Source organism: Oncorhynchus nerka, linkage group LG2 (genome assembly GCF_034236695.1).
Source record: "Oncorhynchus nerka isolate Pitt River linkage group LG2, Oner_Uvic_2.0, whole genome shotgun sequence".
Lineage (NCBI taxonomy): Eukaryota > Metazoa > Chordata > Actinopteri > Salmoniformes > Salmonidae > Oncorhynchus > Oncorhynchus nerka.
In genome coordinates, this window is record NC_088397.1 from 32488622 (window position 1) to 32511770 (window position 23149).

The 23149-nt window shown below is 44.7% G+C and overlaps 1 protein-coding gene across 7 annotated transcripts in view; it reads right to left on the reverse strand.

The window, feature by feature from the left end:
* Window positions 1–23149, reverse strand: part of LOC115134496 (sodium- and chloride-dependent GABA transporter 2-like) — a 127905-nt gene that overhangs the window by 3809 nt on the left and 100947 nt on the right. For all 7 annotated transcript variants that reach the window (XM_065026055.1, XM_029668539.2, XM_029668557.2 and 4 more), the window contains 8 exons: window positions 15903–16037; window positions 8267–8370; window positions 7048–7172; window positions 4846–4958; window positions 4497–4634; window positions 3679–3781; window positions 495–595; window positions 53–223 (listed from right to left, as the gene is read on the reverse strand). In XM_065026055.1, coding sequence (XP_064882127.1) covers window positions 53–223; window positions 495–595; window positions 3679–3781; window positions 4497–4634; window positions 4846–4958; window positions 7048–7172; window positions 8267–8370; window positions 15903–16037 — 990 coding nt within the window. The remainder of the gene's footprint in view (window positions 1–52; window positions 224–494; window positions 596–3678; window positions 3782–4496; window positions 4635–4845; window positions 4959–7047; window positions 7173–8266; window positions 8371–15902; window positions 16038–23149) is intronic.

Here is a 23149-nt window from a genome sequence, read left to right on the forward strand (position 1 = left end):
TGGTAGGGCCAAGTGTGGTAGTTGGCTGTTGGTGTAAAAATGTGTGACTGACCTGTGTTAGGCTGCCGGGGGTGGTGGCAAGGGCGTAAAGTGCACAGAGGGGCAGCAGGGAGACAGAGGAGAGGGTGAGGAGCCATCCCAGAGCTGTGGCCCACCCCGGGGCTACTATGCCCTTGCCCAGGGACAGAGGGGACCAGCACACCAAGGAGAACAAAAACGTCGCCTGGTGAGAGAGAGAGAAAGAGTTGCACACACATTGCTTGTCTGAGTAGGACCCAATGGATTCATCTTGAACCAGTGTATCAGTCTGATCCCTTTGTAGGGTAAGACATGTACAGAGAAAAGTCCTAACTAGATTCTGCAAAAAAAGGTAACTAAATAATTCACATAATTACTCAAATGTGTACATAGATATAATGGCAGACACAATTGGGATATATGAAGATCACAGGGCTCTTCCCACACACAGGGGTCAAGGGTTAAAGGTCACTCACCGTGCACATGGCTGGCGTCAGATAGCGCCAGCACAGCTTGAAGAAGGGCAGCGGGCTGTAGCCAATCATGTGCTTAATGTTGTCATTGAACCTGTCAGGCCCTAAGGAACAGGGCGAGGGGTCAGGGGTTATTACATGGCTCTGTGGTCAAGGCTGGGTTCTGACCACAACAGTGGTTTAACCATGGTTCTGAATTGTAAGGACCAAACCAGGTCAATCTGAAGACCAGTAATTGAAAACTAGAAAATGGTCTTCGAGGCCCCAAACCACTTAAATCGGAGACCCATATAAGACGGTAGAACTATAGAACAGGATATTGTCTAAGGTCCTGAACAGACCACCTTTAAATCCCATGGTCGTAATGACCATAGAGGAACTACTGGAGACCTGACCGAAGTCTAAACGACCATGGACAAATTCCATCTCCACGGGGATGCTCAGAGAGTAGTAAAGCATGGCTACCGCAACTCTCCCAAGTGCATTCGGAAAGTATTCAGTATTCAGACCCCTTCCCCTTTTTCCACATTTTGTTACGTTACAGCCTAATTCTAAAATGATTTAAATTCACTTTTTTGTTCTCATCAATCTACACACAATAATGACAAAGCGAAAACAGGTTTTTAGAAATGCTTCTACATTTACATAATTATTCAGATCCTTTGCTATGAGACTTGAAATTGAGCTCAGGTGCATCTTGTTACCATTGATCATCCTTGAGATGTTTCTACAACTTGATTGGAGTCCACCTGTGATAAATTCAATTGATTGGACATGATTTGGGAATGGCACACACCTGTCTATATAAGGTCCTACAGTTGACAGTGCATGTCAGAGCAAAAACCAAGCCATGAGGTCGAAGGAAATGTCCGTAGAGCACAGAGACGGGATTGTGTCGAGGCACAGATCTGGGGAACGGTACCAAAAAATGTCTGTAGCATTGAAGGTCCCCAAGAACACAGTGGCCTCCATCATTCTTAAATGGAAAAAGCTTGGAACCATCATGACTCTTGCTAGAACTGGCCGCCCGGCCAAACTGAGCAATCAGGGGGAGAAGGGCTTTGGTCAGGGTGGTGACCAACAACCCAATGGTCACTGACAGAGCTCCAGAGTTAGTCTGTTGAGATGGGAGAACCTTCCAGAAGGACAACCATCTCTGCAGCACTCCACCAATCAGGCCTTTATGGTAGAATGGCCAGACGGAAGCCACTCCTCAGTAAATGGCACATGACAGCCCGCTTAGAGTTTGCCAAAAGGCACCTAAAGAACTCTCATACCATGAGAAACAAGATTCTCTGGTCTGAAGAACCAAGATTTGGCCTGAATGCCAAGCGTCACATCTGGAGGAAACTTAGCGCCATCCCTACGGTGAAGCATGGTGGTGGCAGCATCATGCTGTGGGGATGTTTTTCAGTGGCAGGGACTGGAAGACTAGTCAGGATCAAGGGAAGATGAATAGAGCAAAGTAGACAGAGATCCTTGATGAAAACCTGTTCCAGAGCGCTCAGGACCTCAGACTGGGGTGAAGGTTCACCTTCCAACAGGACAACGACCCTAAGCACACAGCCAAGACAACTCAGGAGAAGCTTCGGGACAAGTCTCTGAATGTCCTTGAGGGGCCCAGCCAGAGCCCGGACTTGAACCCCATCGAACACCTCTGGAGAGACCGGGCTCCCGAGTGGCGCAGCGGTCTAATGTACTGCATCTCAGTGCTAGAGGTGTCACTACAGACTCTGGTTCGATCCTGGGCTGTTTCACATCCGGCCGTGATTGGGAGACCCATTGGGTGCCGCACAATGGGCCCAGCGTCTTCAGGATTTGGCCGGGGTAGGCTGTCATTGTATGTAAGAATTTGTTCTTAACTGACTTGCCTACTTAAATAAAGGTTAACTAAAAATTCAATAAAAAGACCTGAAAATAGCTGTGCAGACACGCTCCCCATCCAACCTGACAGAGCTTGAGAGGATCTGCAGAGAAGAATGGGAGAAACTCTCCAAATACAGGTGTGCCAAGCTTGTAGCGTAATTGCTGTAGGCTGTAATCGCTGCCAAACAAAGTACTGAGTAAAGGGTCTGAATACTTAAATGTAATATTTCAGTTTAACATGTTTTATACATTAGCAAAATGTTCTAAAAAACGGTTTTTACTTCGCCATTATGTGGTATTGTGTGGAGATCGATGTGAAAAAAAAATGTTGAATCCATTTTAGAATAAGGCTTTAACGTAACAAAAATAGTGAAGGGGTCTGAATACTTACCAAATGCACTGTAGGCAAGCATGTATGAGGTTACACACACACCTTAGGAATCCACCAGAGCAGAGAGGTTCCCACCTCACACAGACTGCTCCAATCCCCATCATCATTCCTATCTACAGCCCGTGTCTCTACCTTCTGGCTAGGGCTCTTAGCGTAAAACAACAATCCTATCTTACACTCTCAACTTACATGGAAACAAATTCAAGTAGATCACCCAAAATCCCTCTGCAGTTCCACTGTAGACTCTGCAGATTTTCACTCTGGCTTTTCTGTGTCTGAGCTTGTCTATGTTAGAGACTTCGTGTTAGCATTTGAGGCAGATCTATGCCCAAGCTTTTCTGTGTCTGGAACTTTTTGGGATGTTAGCGTTTCTAAGAAGATTTATGCTCAGGTTTTTCTATCACCTGAGTTTTTCCTGCGTTACTGACTTAGCGCTAGCATGTTATCATCTAAGGGAGATTCATGCCTGAGCTTTTCTTTGCCTATGCTTTTTGTGTGTTAGTATCCGAGGCAGCTACTGTGGGCTCCCCAGGGCCCCATGGCTGAGACTGTGTGGCGACACATTCAGCGGGAAGATGTAGGGTCTGGGGAGACAGTGACTCATGAATAGATCTGGCGCTGGCTCGGTCTCCACTACACTACAGCTCACACCCGCAATAGACTACTCCAGATTCATATAGTGTTGACCTGAATAGGAATGTGAAAGGTACGGTGAGAGGACATACAAGATTTGTGCATAGTTAAACAACACCACCGTTAGCTCACTTTGTGCGTATTTGCACAATTGAGAGATATCTATACATCTTGCTATGGCTAACAGTGTTTCGAGGCACACATGTGTTCAGTGTACAGTGTTAAGTCTACATTAGGTTGAAAGATGGTGTTAAGGTTGTGATAAGGTATTTAATTGTGCACAACCTCTGGACTCACCGTAAACCCAGCCCACGGCCACCGACTGGAAGATGGACAGGAGCAGCAGACTGGCCCCACTACAGGAGTAGTGGTCATAGATCTGGAACACATAGAGACCACCCTATCCAAAGAGATTGAGAGAACATGACATCACAGATTTATCACCACATCATAGATCTACACAATTGAAAAGACAGAGGGAGATCATTTAATTGGGAGAAGACATTTGGGTAATGTACTAATTGTAACAGAGTGTAACAGTAGGTGGATATGTCAACTAGTCGGGCATTCGGTCAAATAGACAGACAGACAACCAATCATGTAGACAGACAGGCAAGCAGACTGAGACAGACAGACAGTCAGCTAGCCAGCCATGTAGCCAGTCACGTAGACAGCCACCCAAGCTAACCAACCAGTCATGTGGCCAGTAAAACAGACAACCATCCATCCATCCATCTAGCCTGACCACTCACACTAACTTCTTCTGCTGCTCTGTCATTCGCTACAGACTTTAGGGGCACAAGGGGCACTTTATAAAACAAAGTAATCAGCGATTGGATCGTCTCTAACCAATCGGGGTATCAAAGCCAAAGATTAATTTTCAAAACTGCCGCTTTACCCACGTGTGCTTTGGCTGTGGCCCAACCCATCAGATTCTTGACCAATCAGACGGCCCTGAATGTGTTCACATTTGGTGAAGGGTTGGGGAGGCACTCAAGATTCAGACTCCCAGAGAAGAAACTAACTTCCAAGGGCGTGGGGTAGCACTTGGCCAGAGCAAGGAGTCTGGGGAGCCAAGAAATCATCTACCCATGCATCCATCCAACCAGACTCACCGGGGTGACCATGACCAGGCCAACCAGGAAGCAGACGACACACACCATCAGCAGCAGCAGCTCTCGTCGATAACCCCGCCGGATCACCGTAGGGTAGAGGTCAGTCACAGAGGTCATCAGGGCCTCCAGGCTCACAAACTGGACAGGGGGTGGAAGGGGAACAGGGTAGGTTAGTGTGTGTAAGATGGCTGTTACATTGCAATGCTTGTCTGTTGCATACTGTGTGGGTGTTGTCTGTGTGTGCATGTGGATACGATGCTTGTTACAGTGTAATTCTTATTTGTTACACCCTGGATGCATGTGTGGAAGAGCCCCTGTGTGTTTGTGTGTGTGTGTGCCATACACACACCTGTGTGTCCAGCCCCAGCATGATGATCATGAGGAAGAAGCACACAGCCCAGAGCTGAGGGAAAGGCATCATGGCTACAGCCCGAGGGTAAGCTATAAAGGCCAGCCCAGGGCCTGGAGAGAAACACACACAGTCAATCAAACACAGCCATACAACACCGAGTCATACACATATAGAAAGTATTCAAGACTTATAGACTTTTTCCACATTTTGTTCTGTTACAAAGTGGGATTAAAATGGATTTAATTGTATTTTTTTGTCACAAAAATACTCTGTAATGTCAAAGTGGAAGAATTTAAAAAAGCATTTGTAAAACAATTATAAAAAATAAAACACTACTATATCTTGATAATATAAGTATTCAACCCCCTGAGTCAATACATGTTATAAACACCTTTGGCAGCAATTACAGCTGTGAGTCTTTTGGGGTAAGTCTCTAAGAGCTTTGCACACCTGGATTGTACAATATTTGCCTATTATTCTTTCTAAAATTCTTCAAGCTCTGTCAAGTTGGTTGTTGATCATCGCTAAACAGTGACTTTCAAGTCTTGCAAAATATTTTCAAGCCGATTTAAGTCAAAACTGTAACTCGGCCACTCAGGAACATTCAATGTCACCTTGGTTAGCAACTCCAGTGAAGATGTGATTTAGGTTATTCTCCTGCTGAAATGTGAATTAAATCTCCCAGTGTCTGTTGGAAAGCAGACAGAAACAGGGTTTCCTATAGGATTTTGCCTGTACTTAGCTGTACTCCTGTATTTCTTTTTTATCCTAAAAAACTTTAGTCCTCGCCCATGACATGCATACCCATAACATGATGCAGCCACCACCATGCTTGAAAATTTGAAGAAATGTGATCAACTCAGTGATGTGTTGTGTTGAATTTTCCCCAAACATAACGCTTTTGTATTCAGGACAAAAAGTAAATTTCTTTGCCACAATTTTTGAAGTATTACTTAAGTGCCTTGTTGCAAACAGGATGCATTCTTTGGAATATGTGTTATCCTGTACAGGCTTCCTTCATCCACACTGTCATTTAGGTTAGTATTGTAGGATAACTACAATGTTGTTGATCCATCTTCAATTCTCATATCAAAACTAGGGATGTTGAGGTGACCGTATTAAATCGCCTCCACCAGCTAGGCCTAATATATTTATTTCTCAACTTTCCTAATATTAAGCTCATTGCTTATATTTACAACAGGAGTATAGCCTACCTGGCTGGCATAAAAATAAACCACGGGGAAAAGCATCCTCTATTCGCTATATAAGTGCATAGGTGACATGTATCTGGTTCAATACAGGTGCATGATACTGGTCCATTCTAAATCAAACAAATGTCACACATTATTTAGTATATGTAAAGACAAGGACCTTGTGAAGATGCTGGAGGAAAACAGGTACGAAAGTATCTATATCCACAGCAAAACGACTCCTATAAATCAACATAACCTGAAAGGCCGCTCAGCAAGGAAGAAGCCACTGCTCCAAAACTGCCATAAAAAAAGCCAGACTACGATTTGCAATTGCACATGGGGACAAAGATCGTACTTTTTGGAAAAATGTCCAATGGTCTGATGAAACAAAAATAGAACTGTTTGGCCATAATGGGTCTTAATAATCGTTATGTTTGGAGGAAAAAGGGAGAGACTTGCAAACCGAAGAACACCATGCCAACCGTGAAGCACGGGGGTGGCAGCATCGTGTTGTGGGGGTGGCAGCATCGTGTTGTGGGGGTGCTTTGCTGCAGGAGAGAATGGTGCACTTCACAAAATAGATGGCTTCATTGAGGAAGGACAATTGTGTGGATATATTGAAGCAACATCTCAAGACATCAGTCAGGAAGTTAAAGCTTGGTCGTAAATGGGTCTTCCAAATGGACAATGACCCCAAGCATACTTTTTTTTACACATCTACCAATCGATGCCCTTCTTTGCAAGGCATTGGAAAACCTCCCTGGTCTTTATGGTTGAATCTGTGCTTTAAATTCATTACTCGATTGAGGGACCTTACACAATGTATGTGTGTGGTACAGAGATGGGGCAGTCATTAAAAATCATGTTAACCACTATTATTGAACACAGAATGAGTCCATGCAACTTATGTGACTCGTTAAGCACATATTTACTCCTTAAGCTTGCACAACAAAAGAGTTGAATACGTATTGACCCAAGATCCCCCCCCCCCCCCCCAATAATGTACCTGACTGGGCCACATCTGCAATGTCCACGCCCTGCTCCTGAGCCATGAAGCCTAGCACAGAGAAGATGGCAAAGCCTGCCAGGAAGCTGGTGCCACTGTTCAGCAGGCACAGGGATAAACAGTCCCTGGCAAACCACACAGACAATCACAATCAATCACTGAGTAAATATAGGGAACAGACAATCACAATCAATCACTGAGTAAATATAGGGAACAGACAATCTCAAGCAATCACTGACTTCAAACTACTAAAAAAATAACAATTAATCAATAAAACAAATCAATAAATAAATGAAACACAATCCGTCAGTTAATCAAAAAATCTGATCTGCTAAATAAAATGGATAAATTGATTAACGAGACAATGTTAAAAAGCACAATGGCAAGAAGACTGTCCGTCAGTCAATACATCTGAATAAATGAATCTTTCAAACAATACTATACAGCCCCATTCAATTGATCAACCCAATCAATCAAGACCGATCAATCAAATCAAAACATGAGTCATTCCAGTGTCATAAAAAGAAGGGATCATGTTCAAAAGAGTAATCAATTATCTTTATGGTCTGGCGCCAGCTTCAACTTTCAAAGAGCTGTCCAGCTACAAAAGGAGCCTGGGTCATGTTTATTGTGCACCCCCCCCCCCACCAAAAAAGACAAACAGGGAGGGACTACTTGGCCCTGTCCAATAAGAAACGCACATTTGTGTTTTTCCGTTGCAAAGTGCTTTAAAACGTTTCCATTATGTTCCCTAATGAACACGACCCTGGGTTTGTAATTGCCAGGACCTGCATGTCAGTGTGGGAAACAGACAGTGTGGGATTTTGTTCTAGGTGGGGTATGGTGTCAGTGTTTTCCCTGTCATTCCTGGCATTCTTTTTGTAAAATATCTGGGGACTGGGAGTTGGGGGATGCATCCTAAATGAATCCCTATTACCTATTCCCCGGGTCAAAAGTAGTGCACTACATAGGGAATTGGGTGCCATTTGGAACAAAGGCAGGGAGTACCTTAAGAAAGCAAAAGTTCTACGGATAAATCTGCCAATTCATGAGATGAAAACTGAAAGGTGAAATTCTCCCTTTGCTTTATTTGTCTTGGTGAGCTAAGTTGATTAAAATTATTACCACTTTGTGTGTATTTGGTTTCTATCATCTACTGTGTGTGTGTGTGTGTGTGTGTGTGTGTGTGTGTGTGTGTGTGTGTATATATGAGGCTCACTTATAGCAGTCGTTGTTGTATTTGTTGTAGCTGCCCAGGGCGGTAAGGCTCCCCAGACAGATGCCATAAGAGAAGAAGATCTGAGTCCCCGCATCCATCCATACCTAAACAGAGATGGACAGATAGAGAGGGACGGAAGGAAGGATGGAGAGAGAAAAAGTATGAGGGAAAGAGAAAGGGAAAAAAGAGAGAGAGAGCACGCAAGTCAAAAAGAGAGAAAGAAAGAGAAGAAAGACAAAGACAGAGAGAGCATGGCTGCGTAGATAGACTGCATATTTTTACCAATGGGTAAAATGATATTTCTTTATTTAGGGGGAAGATCAACTTTAATATTGCAGATAGATTGTAGCTTCCATAAATGTAATTGTCTGCATCATTTCCAATCCCTCATATATCATTTTTGTAAATACACACACATATTGTATGTATGTACAGTGGGGAGAACAAGTAATTGATACACAACATGCCTACCACTTTGAAGATGCAAAATATTTTTTCTTGTGAAACAAACAAGAAATAAGACTAAAAAACAGAAAACTTCAGCGTGCATAACTATTCACCCTCCCAAAGTCAATAGTTTGTAGAGCCAACTTTTGCAGCTGTAAAGTCTATTCGAGTATGTCTCTATTAGCTTCGCACATCTAGAATCTGGGATTTCTGCCCATTCTTCAAGGCAAAACTGCTCCAGCTCCTTCAAGTTGGATGGGTTGCGCTGGTGTACAGCAATCTTTAAGTCATGCTAAAGATTCTCAATTAGATTGAGGTCTGGGCTTTGACTAGGCCATTCCAAGATATTTAAACGTTTACCCTTAAACCACTCGAGTGTTGCTTTAGCAGTATGCTTAGGGTCATTGTCCTGCTAGAAGGTGAACCTCTGAAACAGGTTTCCCCTCAATAATTTCCCTGTATTTAGTGCCATCCATCATTCCATCAATTCTGACCAGTTTCCCATTTCCTGCCGATGAAAAACATCCCCACAGCATGATGCTGCCACCATGCTTCACTGTGGAGATGGTGTTCTCAGGGAGATGAGAGGTGTTGGGTTTGTGCCAGACATAGCGTTTTCCTCGATGGTCAAAAAGCTGCCCAAAGTACCTTCTTCCATATGTTTGGGGAGTCTCCCACATGCCTTTTGACGAAGACCAAACGTGTTTGCTTATTTTCTTCTGGCCACTCTTCCATAAAGCCCAGCTCTGTGGAGTGTACGGCTTAAAGTGGTCTTATGGACAGATCCTCCAATCTCCACTGTGGAGCTTTGCAGCTCTCTTTGCCTGGTCCATGTGTTTTGGTGGGCGGTTTGTGGTTGTGCCATATTCTTTCCATTTTTTATAATGGATTTAATGGTGCTTTTTATTTGGACATGAAATCCAAATAAAAATCAATTTAAATTACAGGTTGTAATGCAACAAAATAGGAAAAACACCAAGGGGGTGAATACTTTTGCAAGGCACTGATATATATATATATATACATACACACACACAGTGGAAGTCGGAGGTTTACATACACTTAGTTTACATTCACTCATCTTCAGAAGAATTATAAGAAGATCTAGTTGAATAAGTAGTTTACATACACTTAAGTTGGATTCATTAAAACTCGTTTTTCAACCACTCCACAAATTTCTTGTTAACAAACTATAGTTTTGGCAAGTCAGTTAGGACATCTACTTTGTGCATGACACAAGTAATTTTTCCAACAATTGTTTACAGACAGATTTATTATTTCACTTATAATTCACTGTATGACAATTCCAGTGGGTTCGAAATGTACATACAGTAAATTGACTGTGCCTTTAAACAGCTTGGAAAATTCCATAAAATGATGTCATGGCATTAGAAGCTTCTGATAGGCTAATTGACATTATTAGAGTCAATTGGAAGTGTACCTGTGGATGAATTTCAAGGCCTACCTTCAAACTCAGTGCCTCTTTGCTTGACATTATGGGAAAAACAAAAGAAATCAGCCAAGACCTAAGAAAAAAAATTGTAGACCTCCACAGGTCTGGTTCATCCTTGGGAGCAATTTCCAAACGCCTGAAGGTACCACGTTCATCTGTACAGACAATAGTACGCAAGTATAAACATCATGGGACCACTCAGCAGTCATACCGCTCAGAAAGGAGACGCATTCTGTTTCCTAGAAATTAACGTACTTTGGTGCGAAGATGCTGGAGGAAACAGGTACAAAAGTACCTATATCCACAGTAAAACAAGTCCTATATCGACATAACCTGAAAGGCCGCTCAGCAAGGAAGAAGCCACTGCTCCAAAAACGCCATAAAAAACCCAGACTACGGTTTGCAACTGCGCATGGGGACAAAGATCGTACTTTTTGGAGAAATGTCCTCTGGTCTGATGAAACAAAAATAGAACTGCTTGCCCATAATGACAATCTTTATGTTTGGAGGAAAAAGGGGGAGGCTTGCAATCCGAAGAACACCATCCCAACCGTGAAGCACAGCGGTGGCAGCATCAACATCTCAAGACATCGGTCAGGAAGTTAAAGCTTGGTCGCAAATGGGTCTTCCAATTGGACAATGACAATGATAAAACTGGCCTTCTTTAGACTAGTTGAGTATCTGGAGCATCAGCATTTGTGGGTTCGATTACCGTAATTTACGGACTATAAGCCACTACTTTATTCCCACACTTTGAACCTCGCGGTTTATACAATGACGCGGCTAATTTATGGATTTTTCCCGCTTTCACAAGATTCATGCCGCCAAAAAACTGAGCACCGTCACATAATGTGACGTAAATTGAGCGCGCTCAAACGTCCCATCATTCTGATTACGGTAGTAATTTTGTCACCCTCATCATGGCAAAGACACGGAGAAATGCATATGATGCAGCTTTCAAGTTGAAGGCGATAAATCTGGCTGTTGGAAAAAGAAATAGAGCAGCTGCATGGGAGCTTGGCCTTAATGAGTCGATGATAAGACGTTGGAAACAGCAGCGTGAGGAACTGACTCAGTGCAGAAAGACAACAAAAGCTTTCAGATGGACGAAAAGCAGATGGCCCAAAGTATTTGCAGCCACTCGACATCAGTGTAAATCGTGCATTTAAGGTGGCGCTCCTTGTTCAGTGGGAGGCTTGGATGACAAGTGGGGAGAAATCCTTCACTAAAACGGGCCGCAGGCGAAGAGCATCTTATGGTCAAGTCTGCCAGTAGGTCCTGACAGCGTGGAGCATTGTCAAAAAATCCACTATCATCAACGGGTTTCGAAAGGCTGGACTGCTGCGTGTTGAAGGGGCAGCATGAGCTCAGCGGGGTATTTGCCTCCGGATGAAAGTGACGAGAGCGACAATGAAAACGATCCAACATCGGATGAAGCAATTCTGAGGCTATTCAACTCCGACACCGAAGGAGATGGCTTCAGTGGTTTCAGTGCACAGGAGGAAGATAGTGACCCATGACTTTCTTGGTAGGCTACTGTTTTAATTTTTGTTAACAGCCGTGTTTCGTTAAACCCCATTTATTTTTGTTACAAGCCGTGTTTCGTTTAAAGGCTGTGTAAAGTTAATTTGTTTCAATGTACCGGTAGGCACCTGCGGCGTATAGACATGTGTGGCTTATTTATGTACAAAATACATATTTTTTAATAATTCAGTGGGTGCGGTTTATATTCAGGTGCGCTTAATAGTCCAGCAATTACGGTACAGGCTCAAAATGGCCAGAAACAAAGACCTTTCTTGTGAAACTCGTCATTCAGTCTATTCTTGTTGTGAGAAATGAATGCTATTCCATGCGAGAAATTGCCAAGAAACTTTAGATCTCGTACAACGCTGTGTACTACTCCCTTCACAGAACATCGCAAACTGGCACTAACCAGAATAGAAAGAGGAGTGGGAGGCCCTGAGCAAGAGGACAAGTACAATAGAGTTTCTAGCTTGAGAAACAGATGCCTCACAAGTCTTCAACTGGCAGCTTCATTAAATTGTACCCAGAGAAAGATTGGAAAAAAAGTGTTATGGACAGACAAATCTAAGTTTGAGGTGCTCGGATCACAAGAACATTTGTGAGACGCAGAAAAAAAAATGAAAAGATGCGGGAGGAGTGCTTGACGCCATCTGCTTTGGTGGTGGTAAAGTGGGAGATTTGTACAGGGTAAAAGGGATGTTGAAGAAGTAAGGCTATCACTTCATTTTGCAACGCAATGCACTTAATTGGATCCAATTTCTCCCTACAACAGGACAATGACCCAAAGCACAGATCCAAACTATGCAAGAACTATTTAGGGAAGAAGCAGGTAGCTGGTATTCTGTCTATAATGAAATGGACAGCACAGTCACAGGATCTCAACCCTATCGAGCTGTTGTGGGAGCAGTTTGACCGTATGGTACATAAGTGCCCATCAAGCCAATCCAATTTGTGGGAGGTGCTTCAGGAAGCATGGGGTGAAATCTCTTCAGATTACCTCAACAAATTGACAACTAGAACACCTAAAGTCTGCAAGGCTGTAATTGCTGCAAAAGGAGGATTATTTGACGAAGGCAAAGTTTGAAGGACACAATTACTATTTCAATGAAAAATCAATATTTATAACCTCGTCAACGACTATATTCCCTATTCATTTTGCAACTAAATGTCATGTATGTTTTCATGGAAAACAAGGACATTTCTAAGTGACCCCAAACTTTTGAACGGTAGTGTATTGTCTTTCCTATTATTCTACAATGTAGAATATAATACAAATAAAGAAAACTGTTGAATGGACACCTACTCAAACTCTTGACTGGTACTGTGTATATATCTTTAAAAATATATATTTTCCTTTATTATATTCCCCTAACCCTTACACCCCTCCCCTAATTGGAGTAAAATAATGGACAACAACACTTAGGATTCTACTTCCAGCTTATACATACTATATTCATTTTACGGACACAATGCATTTTACAATAGTAATTTGGTTTAATCCCATCCTTCAGCTACCCTCAACCCCTCCCATCTACCTCTTAACACAAACCAGTTTTCCACTTGCCATATATTTTTCAACTGTGCCGTTTCACAAAAGTTCTGAACCTTTCTCATAGGAAAATTGCCGCCGGGAAATTCGAGACATTATCAAGTGCTTGTCAAGTTGAAAATGAGAGACAGATGAAGTGTGTACAGCCTGCGCAAAAAAAACAAAGCAGAGCTCATGCCTTCAAGCTACTTTTTTCAAATCATTAGAGACGCTTCATGTAGCCTTACAATGTATTAAAAATCCAAACATAGACCCCAGTGTTTGTAGAACAACTAAAGTTACATTGATAACTTAAATTAAGCATATAGGAGTACCTGTTTCTTTGCTAACCGCACAACACAGAAAAGCCGCATGTGTGCACTCCCTCAAATCATTTGGAGAAAATATCCTTTCTATTTTATTCAGCTATGTTCAATTGTATTCTTCATAGAAATAAAATAATGGCATGGAATTCTAACCAAATCTTGTCTGCTAAATAAACTAGTGTAGCCCACAGCCATATGGCATAGCTCGATCAGGGGGAGGAAGGTAGCCTAGTGGTTAGAGCGTTGGGCCGGTAACCGAAAGGTTGCTAGATCGAATCCCCCGAGCTGACAAGGTAAACATCTGTTGTTCTGCCCCTGAACAAGGCAGTTAACCCACTGTTCCTTGGACAACATTGTAAATAAGAATTTGTTCTTATTTGACTTGCGTAGTTAAATACATTTATAAAAATCAGGACCTAACATATGGACAAGTGTGCTATTCTTTTCTTCTGAAATAGACAACGTTTTCTTCATATCATGTTTCTTTAGACCTGTCTAAAAACAAATAATGGATTTATTGTGAAGGTTTAGGCTATTTTACATGGATCTATTAGAGTTATTAAAATGTAGATGTTCCAAAGGTCTGCATCAGTGGCTTGTAGGGCAAGTCAGGAGATGCTAAATGTGTTGATGTTAATTAACGGTCAATAACCATGAGACCGACAATTAGTTTCTTGACATTCACGGGCTGACTAAATTTCGTGACCGCCACAGCCCTAATTATGAGGACGTCCTTCAACTTATCAGAGCTCTTGCAGCATGAACTGACATGTTGTCCATCCACTCAAAGGATCAGAGAATGAATCTAGTACCGAAAGCATAAACTACAGCTAGCTAGCACTGCTGTACATAGTGTGTGGTGAGTAGTTGACTCAAAGAGAGAACGACAATAGTTGTACAGTTTTGAAAAAAAAAACACTTTTTTCCCTAAATTTAAAAGGAGACGCAGCAGAGGGAGAGCTAGCTATATTTTGTTGTATTGTTTTCTCTTTAGTTTCCATTTCACTTACTTAGCTAGCTAATGCAGCTAATTTAGCATACTCAACAACGTGAATCAAACAGTGAGACGAATGCAATTTATGTTAGCTAGCTGGCTAAGGCTATCCAACACGGCAACTCTTCCAAGTGAAAGTAAGCTTTTAGTCATATTCATTTATTGCCAACGGAGCTGGCCAGTGTAACTGCTAAACAGCTTGCTGTACACTGTACTGTGTGATTGTACATATGGATTAGAGATTGTGGGTTTACTAATGAGTCAGTTCTAGTAGCTATGTTGACTATGACATTAGATAATATGGTGACAACGATGTAGGCGGTGTAGTGGTTAATGGTTATGGTATGAAGGTTGGAGAGGTTTTTTCACTTGGTCACAGACAGCTGTTGTGTTGTGCACTGAAGTCCACTAGCAAAGGGAAAAAGTGAGAGGAGGAGAGCGCATAGATGCGAGAAGGATTTATACAATGAGGAAAGTGATGATGCTGTATATGGCTGCTAAGAAAGTGAACTGTTTGCGCGGGTGATCAGGGGTATACTTATTCCGCAGATTCTGTTGCAAAATGTTTCCTAAATGGAAGCAAACGCAATGAAACAGGGATGAACCGAGCTGAATTTGTTTCAGTTGCAAAGCGGAAGGTTTTGCAACCGTTTGGACAAATGATTACAGACAAGATCAGCTTGATGCAGGCAAGAGGGTGCAAGATGGTATTGAATGTGTCACTGTCTGTCACCTTGATTACTCTCAACCTGTGCACCTACGTTATAAACTTTCACTTGTAGGCTAGGTTGTAGCAACCTCATGATGGGTAGTAGCCTAAACCTATGTTACATTGAGTTGAGTAAATGGAATATTAGTCATCCAATATGCTGTAATAGAAATAAGGCCATGCTCAAAGAAGAACTAAATCGTCCTCCCTAATCTTAAATGGCACCGACCGCAACTGGTATGTCGCCCAAGCCGAATAATCATATTTGTCTTCGTAAAATGTGTTTATAACATAAGGAAGAGAAATGTCAACACCAAAGTGGTTTTCAACCACTCTGGGTCGAGTGGGTTGACACCCTACATAGACTGATTCAGACTAGACCTACTCCAATAGAGGGGTGCTTGGGACTGGCTAAAAAGCAGCCAGTCCAATCAGTATCCTCTCAGAAATTACCAGGGTCATGTTTATTAGGGCACACATTGAAAAACGTTCTAAAACGTTTCACAATGAAAACTTTTCTCATGGGACAAGTTCTGGTAGTCTCTCCCTGTTTCAGTCAGTTTTCTTCAGTTTTGTGCCTAATCAAAAAAAGACCCAGTATGTTGGCAGGTATGGGTGTGGGTAGTGTGCGGGTATGCGGGTGGGTCGCAGGTACCTGTGGGTCTGCCAGGCGGGTGATGTTGGGATTGAGATAGTAGATGATCCCCTGGGCAGCTCCAGGCAGGGTGATGCCACGTACCAGCAGGATGGCCAGCATCAAGTAGGGGAACGTGGTGGTAAGGTAGACCACCTGGAACAACAGTAGGATAGCTTCTAGATCAATAATATCTGAAATCCAACCGAAAATGGCGTGATAAGTTCTAGAATCTATATCAATCACATATATGTAACTGTACATCTATGATACCTTATGTCAACCACATCTATACTGTACATTTCAATTCCATTCGAAAATGCTATAACACCTTCTAAACTAAGCAAAAAAAAAAAAAAGTCCCCTTTTCAGGACCCTGTCTTTCAAAGATAATTCGTAAAAATCCAAATAACTTCAAATATTTTCATTGTAAAGGGTTTAAATATTGTTTCCCATGCTTGTTCAATGAACCATAAACAATTAATGAACATGCACCTGTGGAACAGTGGTGAAGACACTAACAGCTTACAGACGGTACGCAATTAAGGTCACAGTTATTAAAACTTAGGAAACTAAAAAGAGGTCTTTCTACTGACTCTGAAAAACACCAAAAGAAAGATGCCCAGGGTCCCTGCTCATCTGTGTGAATGTGCCTTAGGCATGCTGCAAGGAGGCATGAGGACTGCAGATGTGACCAGGGCAATAAATTGTATTGTCTGTACAGTGAGACACCTAAGACAGCGCTACAGGGAGACAGGACGGACAGCTGATCATCCTCGCAGTGGCAGACCACGTGTATCAACAGGATCGGTACATCCGAACATCACACCTGCGGGACAGGTACAGGGTGGCAACAACAACTGCCCGAGATACACCATGAACGCACAATCCCGCCATCAGTGCTCAAACTGTCCGCAATAGGCTGAGAGAGGCTGGACTGAGGGCTTGTAGGCCTGTTGTAAGGCAGGTCCTCACCAGACATCATCGGCAACAACATTGCCGGTGGGCACAAACCCACCGTCGCTGGACCAGACAGGACTGGCAAAAAGTGCTCTTTACTGATGAGTGGCGGTTTTCTCTCAGGTGTGATGGCAGGATTTGCGTTCAACGTTGAAGGAATGAAGGTTACACCGAGGTCTGTACTCTGGAGCGGGATCGATTTGGAGGTGGAGGGTCCGTCATGGTCTGGGGCAGTGTGTCACAGCATCATCGGACTGAGCTTGTTGTCATTGCAGGCAATCTCAACGCTGTGCGTTACAAGGAGACATCCTCCTCCCTCATGTGGTACCCTTCCTGCAGGTTCATCCTGACATGACAATGTCACCAGCCATACTGCTCGTTCTCTGCGAGACAGGAATGTCAGTGTTCTGCCATGGCCAGTGAAGAGCCCGGATCTCAATCCCATTGAGCACACCTGGGACCTGTTGGATCGGAGGGTGAGGGCTAGGGCCATTCCCCCCAGAAATGTCTGGGAACTTGCAGGTGCCTTGGTGGAAGAGTGGGGTAACTTCTCACAGTAAGAACTGGCAAATCTGGTGCAGTCCATGAGGAGATGCACTGCAGTACTTAATGCAGCTGGTGGCCACACCAGATACTGACTGTTACTTTTATTTTTGACCCCCCTTTGTTCAGGGACACATTATTCCATTTCTGATTGTCACATGTCTGTGGAACTTGTTCAGTTTGTATCTCAGTTGTTGAATCTTGTTTTAATATTTGTATGAACAAAGTTGCTGAAAATAAATGCAGTTGACAGTGAGATGACGTTAATTTTTTTGCCAAGTTCATATTCTATCAGGTATTCCCAAACTGGGGTATACCCAGGTATTCCCAAACTGGGGTACCCCCAGGGGCACGCGCAATGCCGTCGGGGGTACGCCAAATAAAAATGTGATTCACATTTTCAAACAGTACATTTCTTCCAACGGGGCTATACATTTTGTGTGAGGATTTTTTCTCGCCTAAGTAGTCTCGTTGCACTGCCAAATATAAAATGAAACCATCTAGTGTTCAGTGAAATAACAACACAATGTCAAATACAGGTAGCCTAGTCAAATAATTAACATCCAATCACATTAACCCTCTCAAGGGAAACGTTCACTCTTGCAAAGACGTTTAGAAATTAAACATGACAATTTAAAAAAATAAGCCACTGGAGTTTTTTGAGCGAGAATAAAGATGACTTTCGAGTAGTAAGACATGTATAAAAGCAACAGATACCATTAATAAGAAGGGGCTAAAAGCGTCTTGTAAGGTGATCTACCCGAGTGGCTTGGACAGGCAAGCCCTGTTGCGGAGAACTTCATTATTCCTGCTGCTGCGCATATGGCTGGGACAATGCTGGGGGAAAAGGCCCAAAAAATTATACAGACAATGATTTTATCAAACAACACCTTTTTCAAAATGCATCAGTAACATGGTAGGAGATGTTTTGAAACTATTATTGCTTCGCATACAAGCCAGTGAATTATATGCACTACAGCTGAATGAGTCAGACGTGGCGGGCCTGGCACAGCTTCTGGTATATGTCCGTTACGTTTATGGGGGGGTCAATTAAGGAAGACATCCTCTTCTGCGAACCACTGGAAACCAGGACAACAGAGGATATTTCTAAGTACTGGACAGTTTGTGACATCAAATGGACTTCGGTGGTCAAGACATGTTGGTATCTGTACTGATGGTGCAAAAGCCATGACAGGGAGACATAGTAGAGTGGTAATGAGCATGCAAGCAGTTGCTCCCGACGCCACTTGGGTACACTGCAGCATCCACCGAAAGGCTCTTGCTGACAAGGGAATGCCTGACAGCTTGAAAGACGTTTTTGGACACTACAGTGAAAATGACTAACTTTGTTCAAGCCAGGCCCCTGAACTCTCATGTATTTTCTGCATTATGCAATGATATGGGCAGCGACCATGTAAACACTTTTACAACATAAAGAAGTGCGCTGGTTATCAAGGGGCAAAGTATTGACACGTTATTTTGAATTGTGAGACGAGCTTAAAGTTCTCTTTACTGACCCTAATTTTCACTTGCATGATGACGAGTTTCTCACATGACTGGCCTATCTGGGTGATATTTTTCTCACCTGAATGATCTGAATCTATCCCAGGCATGGACCATTTCCGGAGACCTTCTCCCTTACCTCACCTCGCTCATCAACTCATCCCTGACCGCTGGCTACGTCCCTTCTGTCTTCAAGAGAGCGAGAGTTGCACCCCTTCTGAAAAAACCTACACTCGATCCCTCCGATGTCAACAACTACAGACCAGTATCCCTTCTTTCTTTTCTCTCCAAAACTCTTGAACGTGCCGTCCTTGGCCAGCTCTCCCGCTATCTCTCTCAGAATGACCTTCTTGATCCAAATCAGTCAGGTTTCAAGACTAGTCATTCAACTGAGACTGCTCTTCTCTGTATCACGGAGGCCCTCCGCACTGCTAAAGCTAACTCTCTCTCCTCTGCTCTCATCCTTCTAGACCTATCGGCTGCCTTCGATACTGTGAACCATCAGATCCTCCTCTCCACCCTCTCCGAGTTGGGCATCTCCGGCGCGGCCCACGCTTGGATTGCGTCCTACCTGACAGGTCGCTCCTACCAGGTGGCGTGGCGAGAATCTGTCTCCTCACCACGCGCTCTCACCACTGGCGTCCCCAGGGCTCTGTTCTAGGCCCTCTCCTATTCTCGCTATACACCAAGTCACTTGGCTCTGTCATAACCTCACATGGTCTCTCCTATCATTGCTATGCAGACGACACACAATTAATCTTCTCCTTTCCCCCTTCTGATGACCAGGTGGCGAATCGCATCTCTGCATGTCTGGCAGACATATCAGTGTGGATGACGGATCACCACCTCAAGCTGAACCTCGGCAAGACGGAGCTGCTCTTCCTCCCGGGGAAGGACTGCCCATTCCATGATCTCGCCATCACGGTTGACAACTCCATTGTGTCCTCCTCCCAGAGCGCTAAGAACCTTGGCGTGATCCTGGACAACACCCTGTCGTTCTCAACTAACATCAAGGCGGTGGCCCGTTCTTGTAGGTTCATGCTCTACAACATCCGCAGAGTACGACCCTGCCTCACACAGGAAGCAGCGCAGGTCCTAATCCAGGCACTTGTCATCTCCCGTCTGGATTACTGCAACTCGCTGTTGGCTGGGCTCCCTGCCTGTGCCATTAAACCCCTACAACTCATCCAGAACCCCGCAACCCGTCTGGTGTTCAACCTTCCCAAGTTCTCTCACGTCACCCCGCTCCTCCGCTCTCTCCACTGGCTTCCAGTTGAAGCTCGCATCCGCTACAAGACCATGGTGCTTGCCTACGGAGCTGTGAGGGGAACGGCACCTCAGTACCTCCAGGCTCTGATCAGGCCCTACACCCAAACAAGGGCACTGCGTTCATCCACCTCTGGCCTGCTCGCCTCCCTACCACTGAGGAAGTACAGTTCCCGCTCAGCCCAGTCAAAACTGTTCCCTGCTCTGGCCCCCCAATGGTGGAACAAACTCCCTCACGACGCCAGGACAGCGGAGTCAATCACCACCTTCCGGAGACACCTGAAACCCCACCTCTTTAAGGAATACCTAGGATAGGATAAAGTAATCCCTCTCACCCCCCCCCCCCTTAAAAGATTTAGATGCACTACTGTTCCACTGGATGTCATAAGGTGAATGCACCAATTTGTAAGTCGCTCTGGATAAGAGCGTCTGCTAAATGACTTAAATGTAAATGTAAAATCTAGGGTTACAGGGTCTCTCTGCAACTATATTCAAAATTGAGGCTATGATTAAGAAGTTGGACCTCTTTTCTGTCTGCATTAACAAAAACAACACACAGGTCTTTCCATCATGGTATGATTTTTGCATGCAAATGAACTCAAGCTTACGGACAATGTCAAATGTCATATAGAGAAGCACCCGAGTGAGATGGGTGTGCAATTACGCAGGTACTTTCCTGAAACTGACGACACAAACAACTGGATCCCTTATTCCTTTCATGCCCTGCCTCCAGTCCACTTACCGATATCTGAACACAAATTGCAACAAGCAGTTCTGTGAAAATGCAATTGAATCAAAAGCCACTGCCAGGTTTCTGGATAGGGCGGCGCTCAGAGTTTCTTGCCTTGGCAAATCACGTGGTTAAGAGACTGATACCCTATGTGAGAGTGGATTCTCAGCCCTCACTACATTTACATTTAAGTCATTTAGCAGACGCTCTTATCCAGAGCGACTTACAAATTGGTGCATTCACCTTATGACATCCAGTGGAACAGTAGTGCATCTAAATCTTTTAAGGGGGGGGGGGGTGAGAGGGATTACTTTATCCTATCCTAGGTATTCCTTAAAGAGGTGGGGTTTCAGGTGTCTCCGGAAGGTGGTGATTGACTCCGCTGTCCTGGCGTCGTGAGGGAGTTTGTTCCACCATTGGGGGGCCAGAGCAGGGAACAGTTTTGACTGGGCTGAGCGGGAACTGTACTTCCTCAGTGGTAGGGAGGCGAGCAGGCCAGAGGTGGATGAACGCAGTGCCCTTGTTTGGGTGTAGGGCCTGATCAGAGCCTGGAGGTACTGAGGTGCCGTTCCCCTCACAGCTCCGTAGGCAAGCACCATGGTCTTGTAGCGGATGCGAGCTTCAACTGGAAGCCAGTGGAGAGAGCGGAGGAGCGGGGTGACGTGAGAGAACTTGGGAAGGTTGAACACCAGACGGGCTGCGGCGTTCTGGATGAGTTGTAGGGGTTTAATGGCACAGGCAGGGAGCCCAGCCAACAGCGAGTTGCAGTAATCCAGACGGGAGATGACGAGTGCCTGGATTAGGACCTGCGCCGCTTCCTGTGTGAGGCAGGGTCGTACTCTGCGGATGTTGTAGAGCATGAACCTACAGGAACGGGCCACCGCCTTGATGTTAGTTGAGAACGACAGGGTGTTGTCCAGGATCACGCCAAGGTTCTTAGCGCTCTGGGAGAAGGACACAATGGAGTTGTCAACCGTGATGGCGAGATCATGGAACGGGCAGTCCTTCCCGGGAGGAAGAGCAGCTCCGTCTTGCCGAGGTTCAGCTTGAGGTGGTGATCCGTCATCCACACTGATATGTCTGCCAGACATGCAGAGATGCGATTCGCCACCTGATCATCAGAAGGGGGAAAGGAGAAGATTAATTGTGTGTCGTCTGCATAGCAATGATAGGAGAGACCATGTGAGGTTATGACAGAGCCAAGTGACTTGGTGTATAGCGAGAATAGGAGAGGGCCTAGAACAGAGCCCTGGGGGACACCAGTGGTGAGAGCACGTGGTGTGGAGACGGATTCTCGCCACGCCACCTGGTAGGAGCGACCTGTCAGGTAGGACGCAATCCAAGCGTGGGCCGCGCCGGAGATGCCCAACTCGGAGAGGGTGGAGAGGAGGATCTGATGGTTCACAGTATCGAAGGCAGCCGATAGGTCTAGAAGGATGAGAGCAGAGGAGATGGCTTTAGCAGTGCGGAGCGCCTCCGTGATACAGAGAAGAGCAGTCTCAGTTGAATGACTAGTCTTGAAACCTGACTGATTTGGATCAAGAAGGTCATTCTGAGAGAGATAGCGGGAGAGCTGGCCAAGGACGGCACGTTCAAGAGTTTTGGAGAGAAAAGAAAGAAGGGATACTGGTCTGTAGTTGTTGACATCGGAGGGATCGAGTGTAGGTTTTTTCAGAAGGGGTGCAACTCTCGCTCTCTTGAAGACAGAAGGGACGTAGCCAGCGGTCAGGGATGAGTTGATGAGCGAGGTGAGGTAAGGGAGAAGGTCTCCGGAAATGGTCTGGAGAAGAGAGGAGGGGATAGGGTCAAGCGGGCAGGTTGTTGGGCGGCCGGCCGTCACAAGACGCGAGATTTCATCTGGAGAGGGGGAGAAAGAGGTCAGAGCACAGGGTAGGGCAGTGTGAGCAGAACCAGCGGTGTCGTTTGACTTAGCAAACGAGGATCGGATGTCGTCGACCTTCTTTTCAAAATGGTTGACGAAGTCATCTGCAGAGAGGGAGGAGGGGGATTCAGGAGGGAGGAGAAGGTTGCAAAGAGCTTCCTAGGGTTAGAGGCAGATGCTTGGAATTTAGAGTGGTAGAAAGTGGCTTTAGCAGCAGAGAGAGAAGAGGAAAATGTAGAGAGGAGGGAGTGAAAGGATGTCAGGTCCGCAGGGAGGCGAGTTTTCCTCCATTTCCGCTCGGCTGCCCGGAGCCCTGTTCTGTGAGCTCGCAATGAGTCGTTGAGCCACGGAGCGGGAGGGGAGGACCGAGCCGGCCTGGAGGAT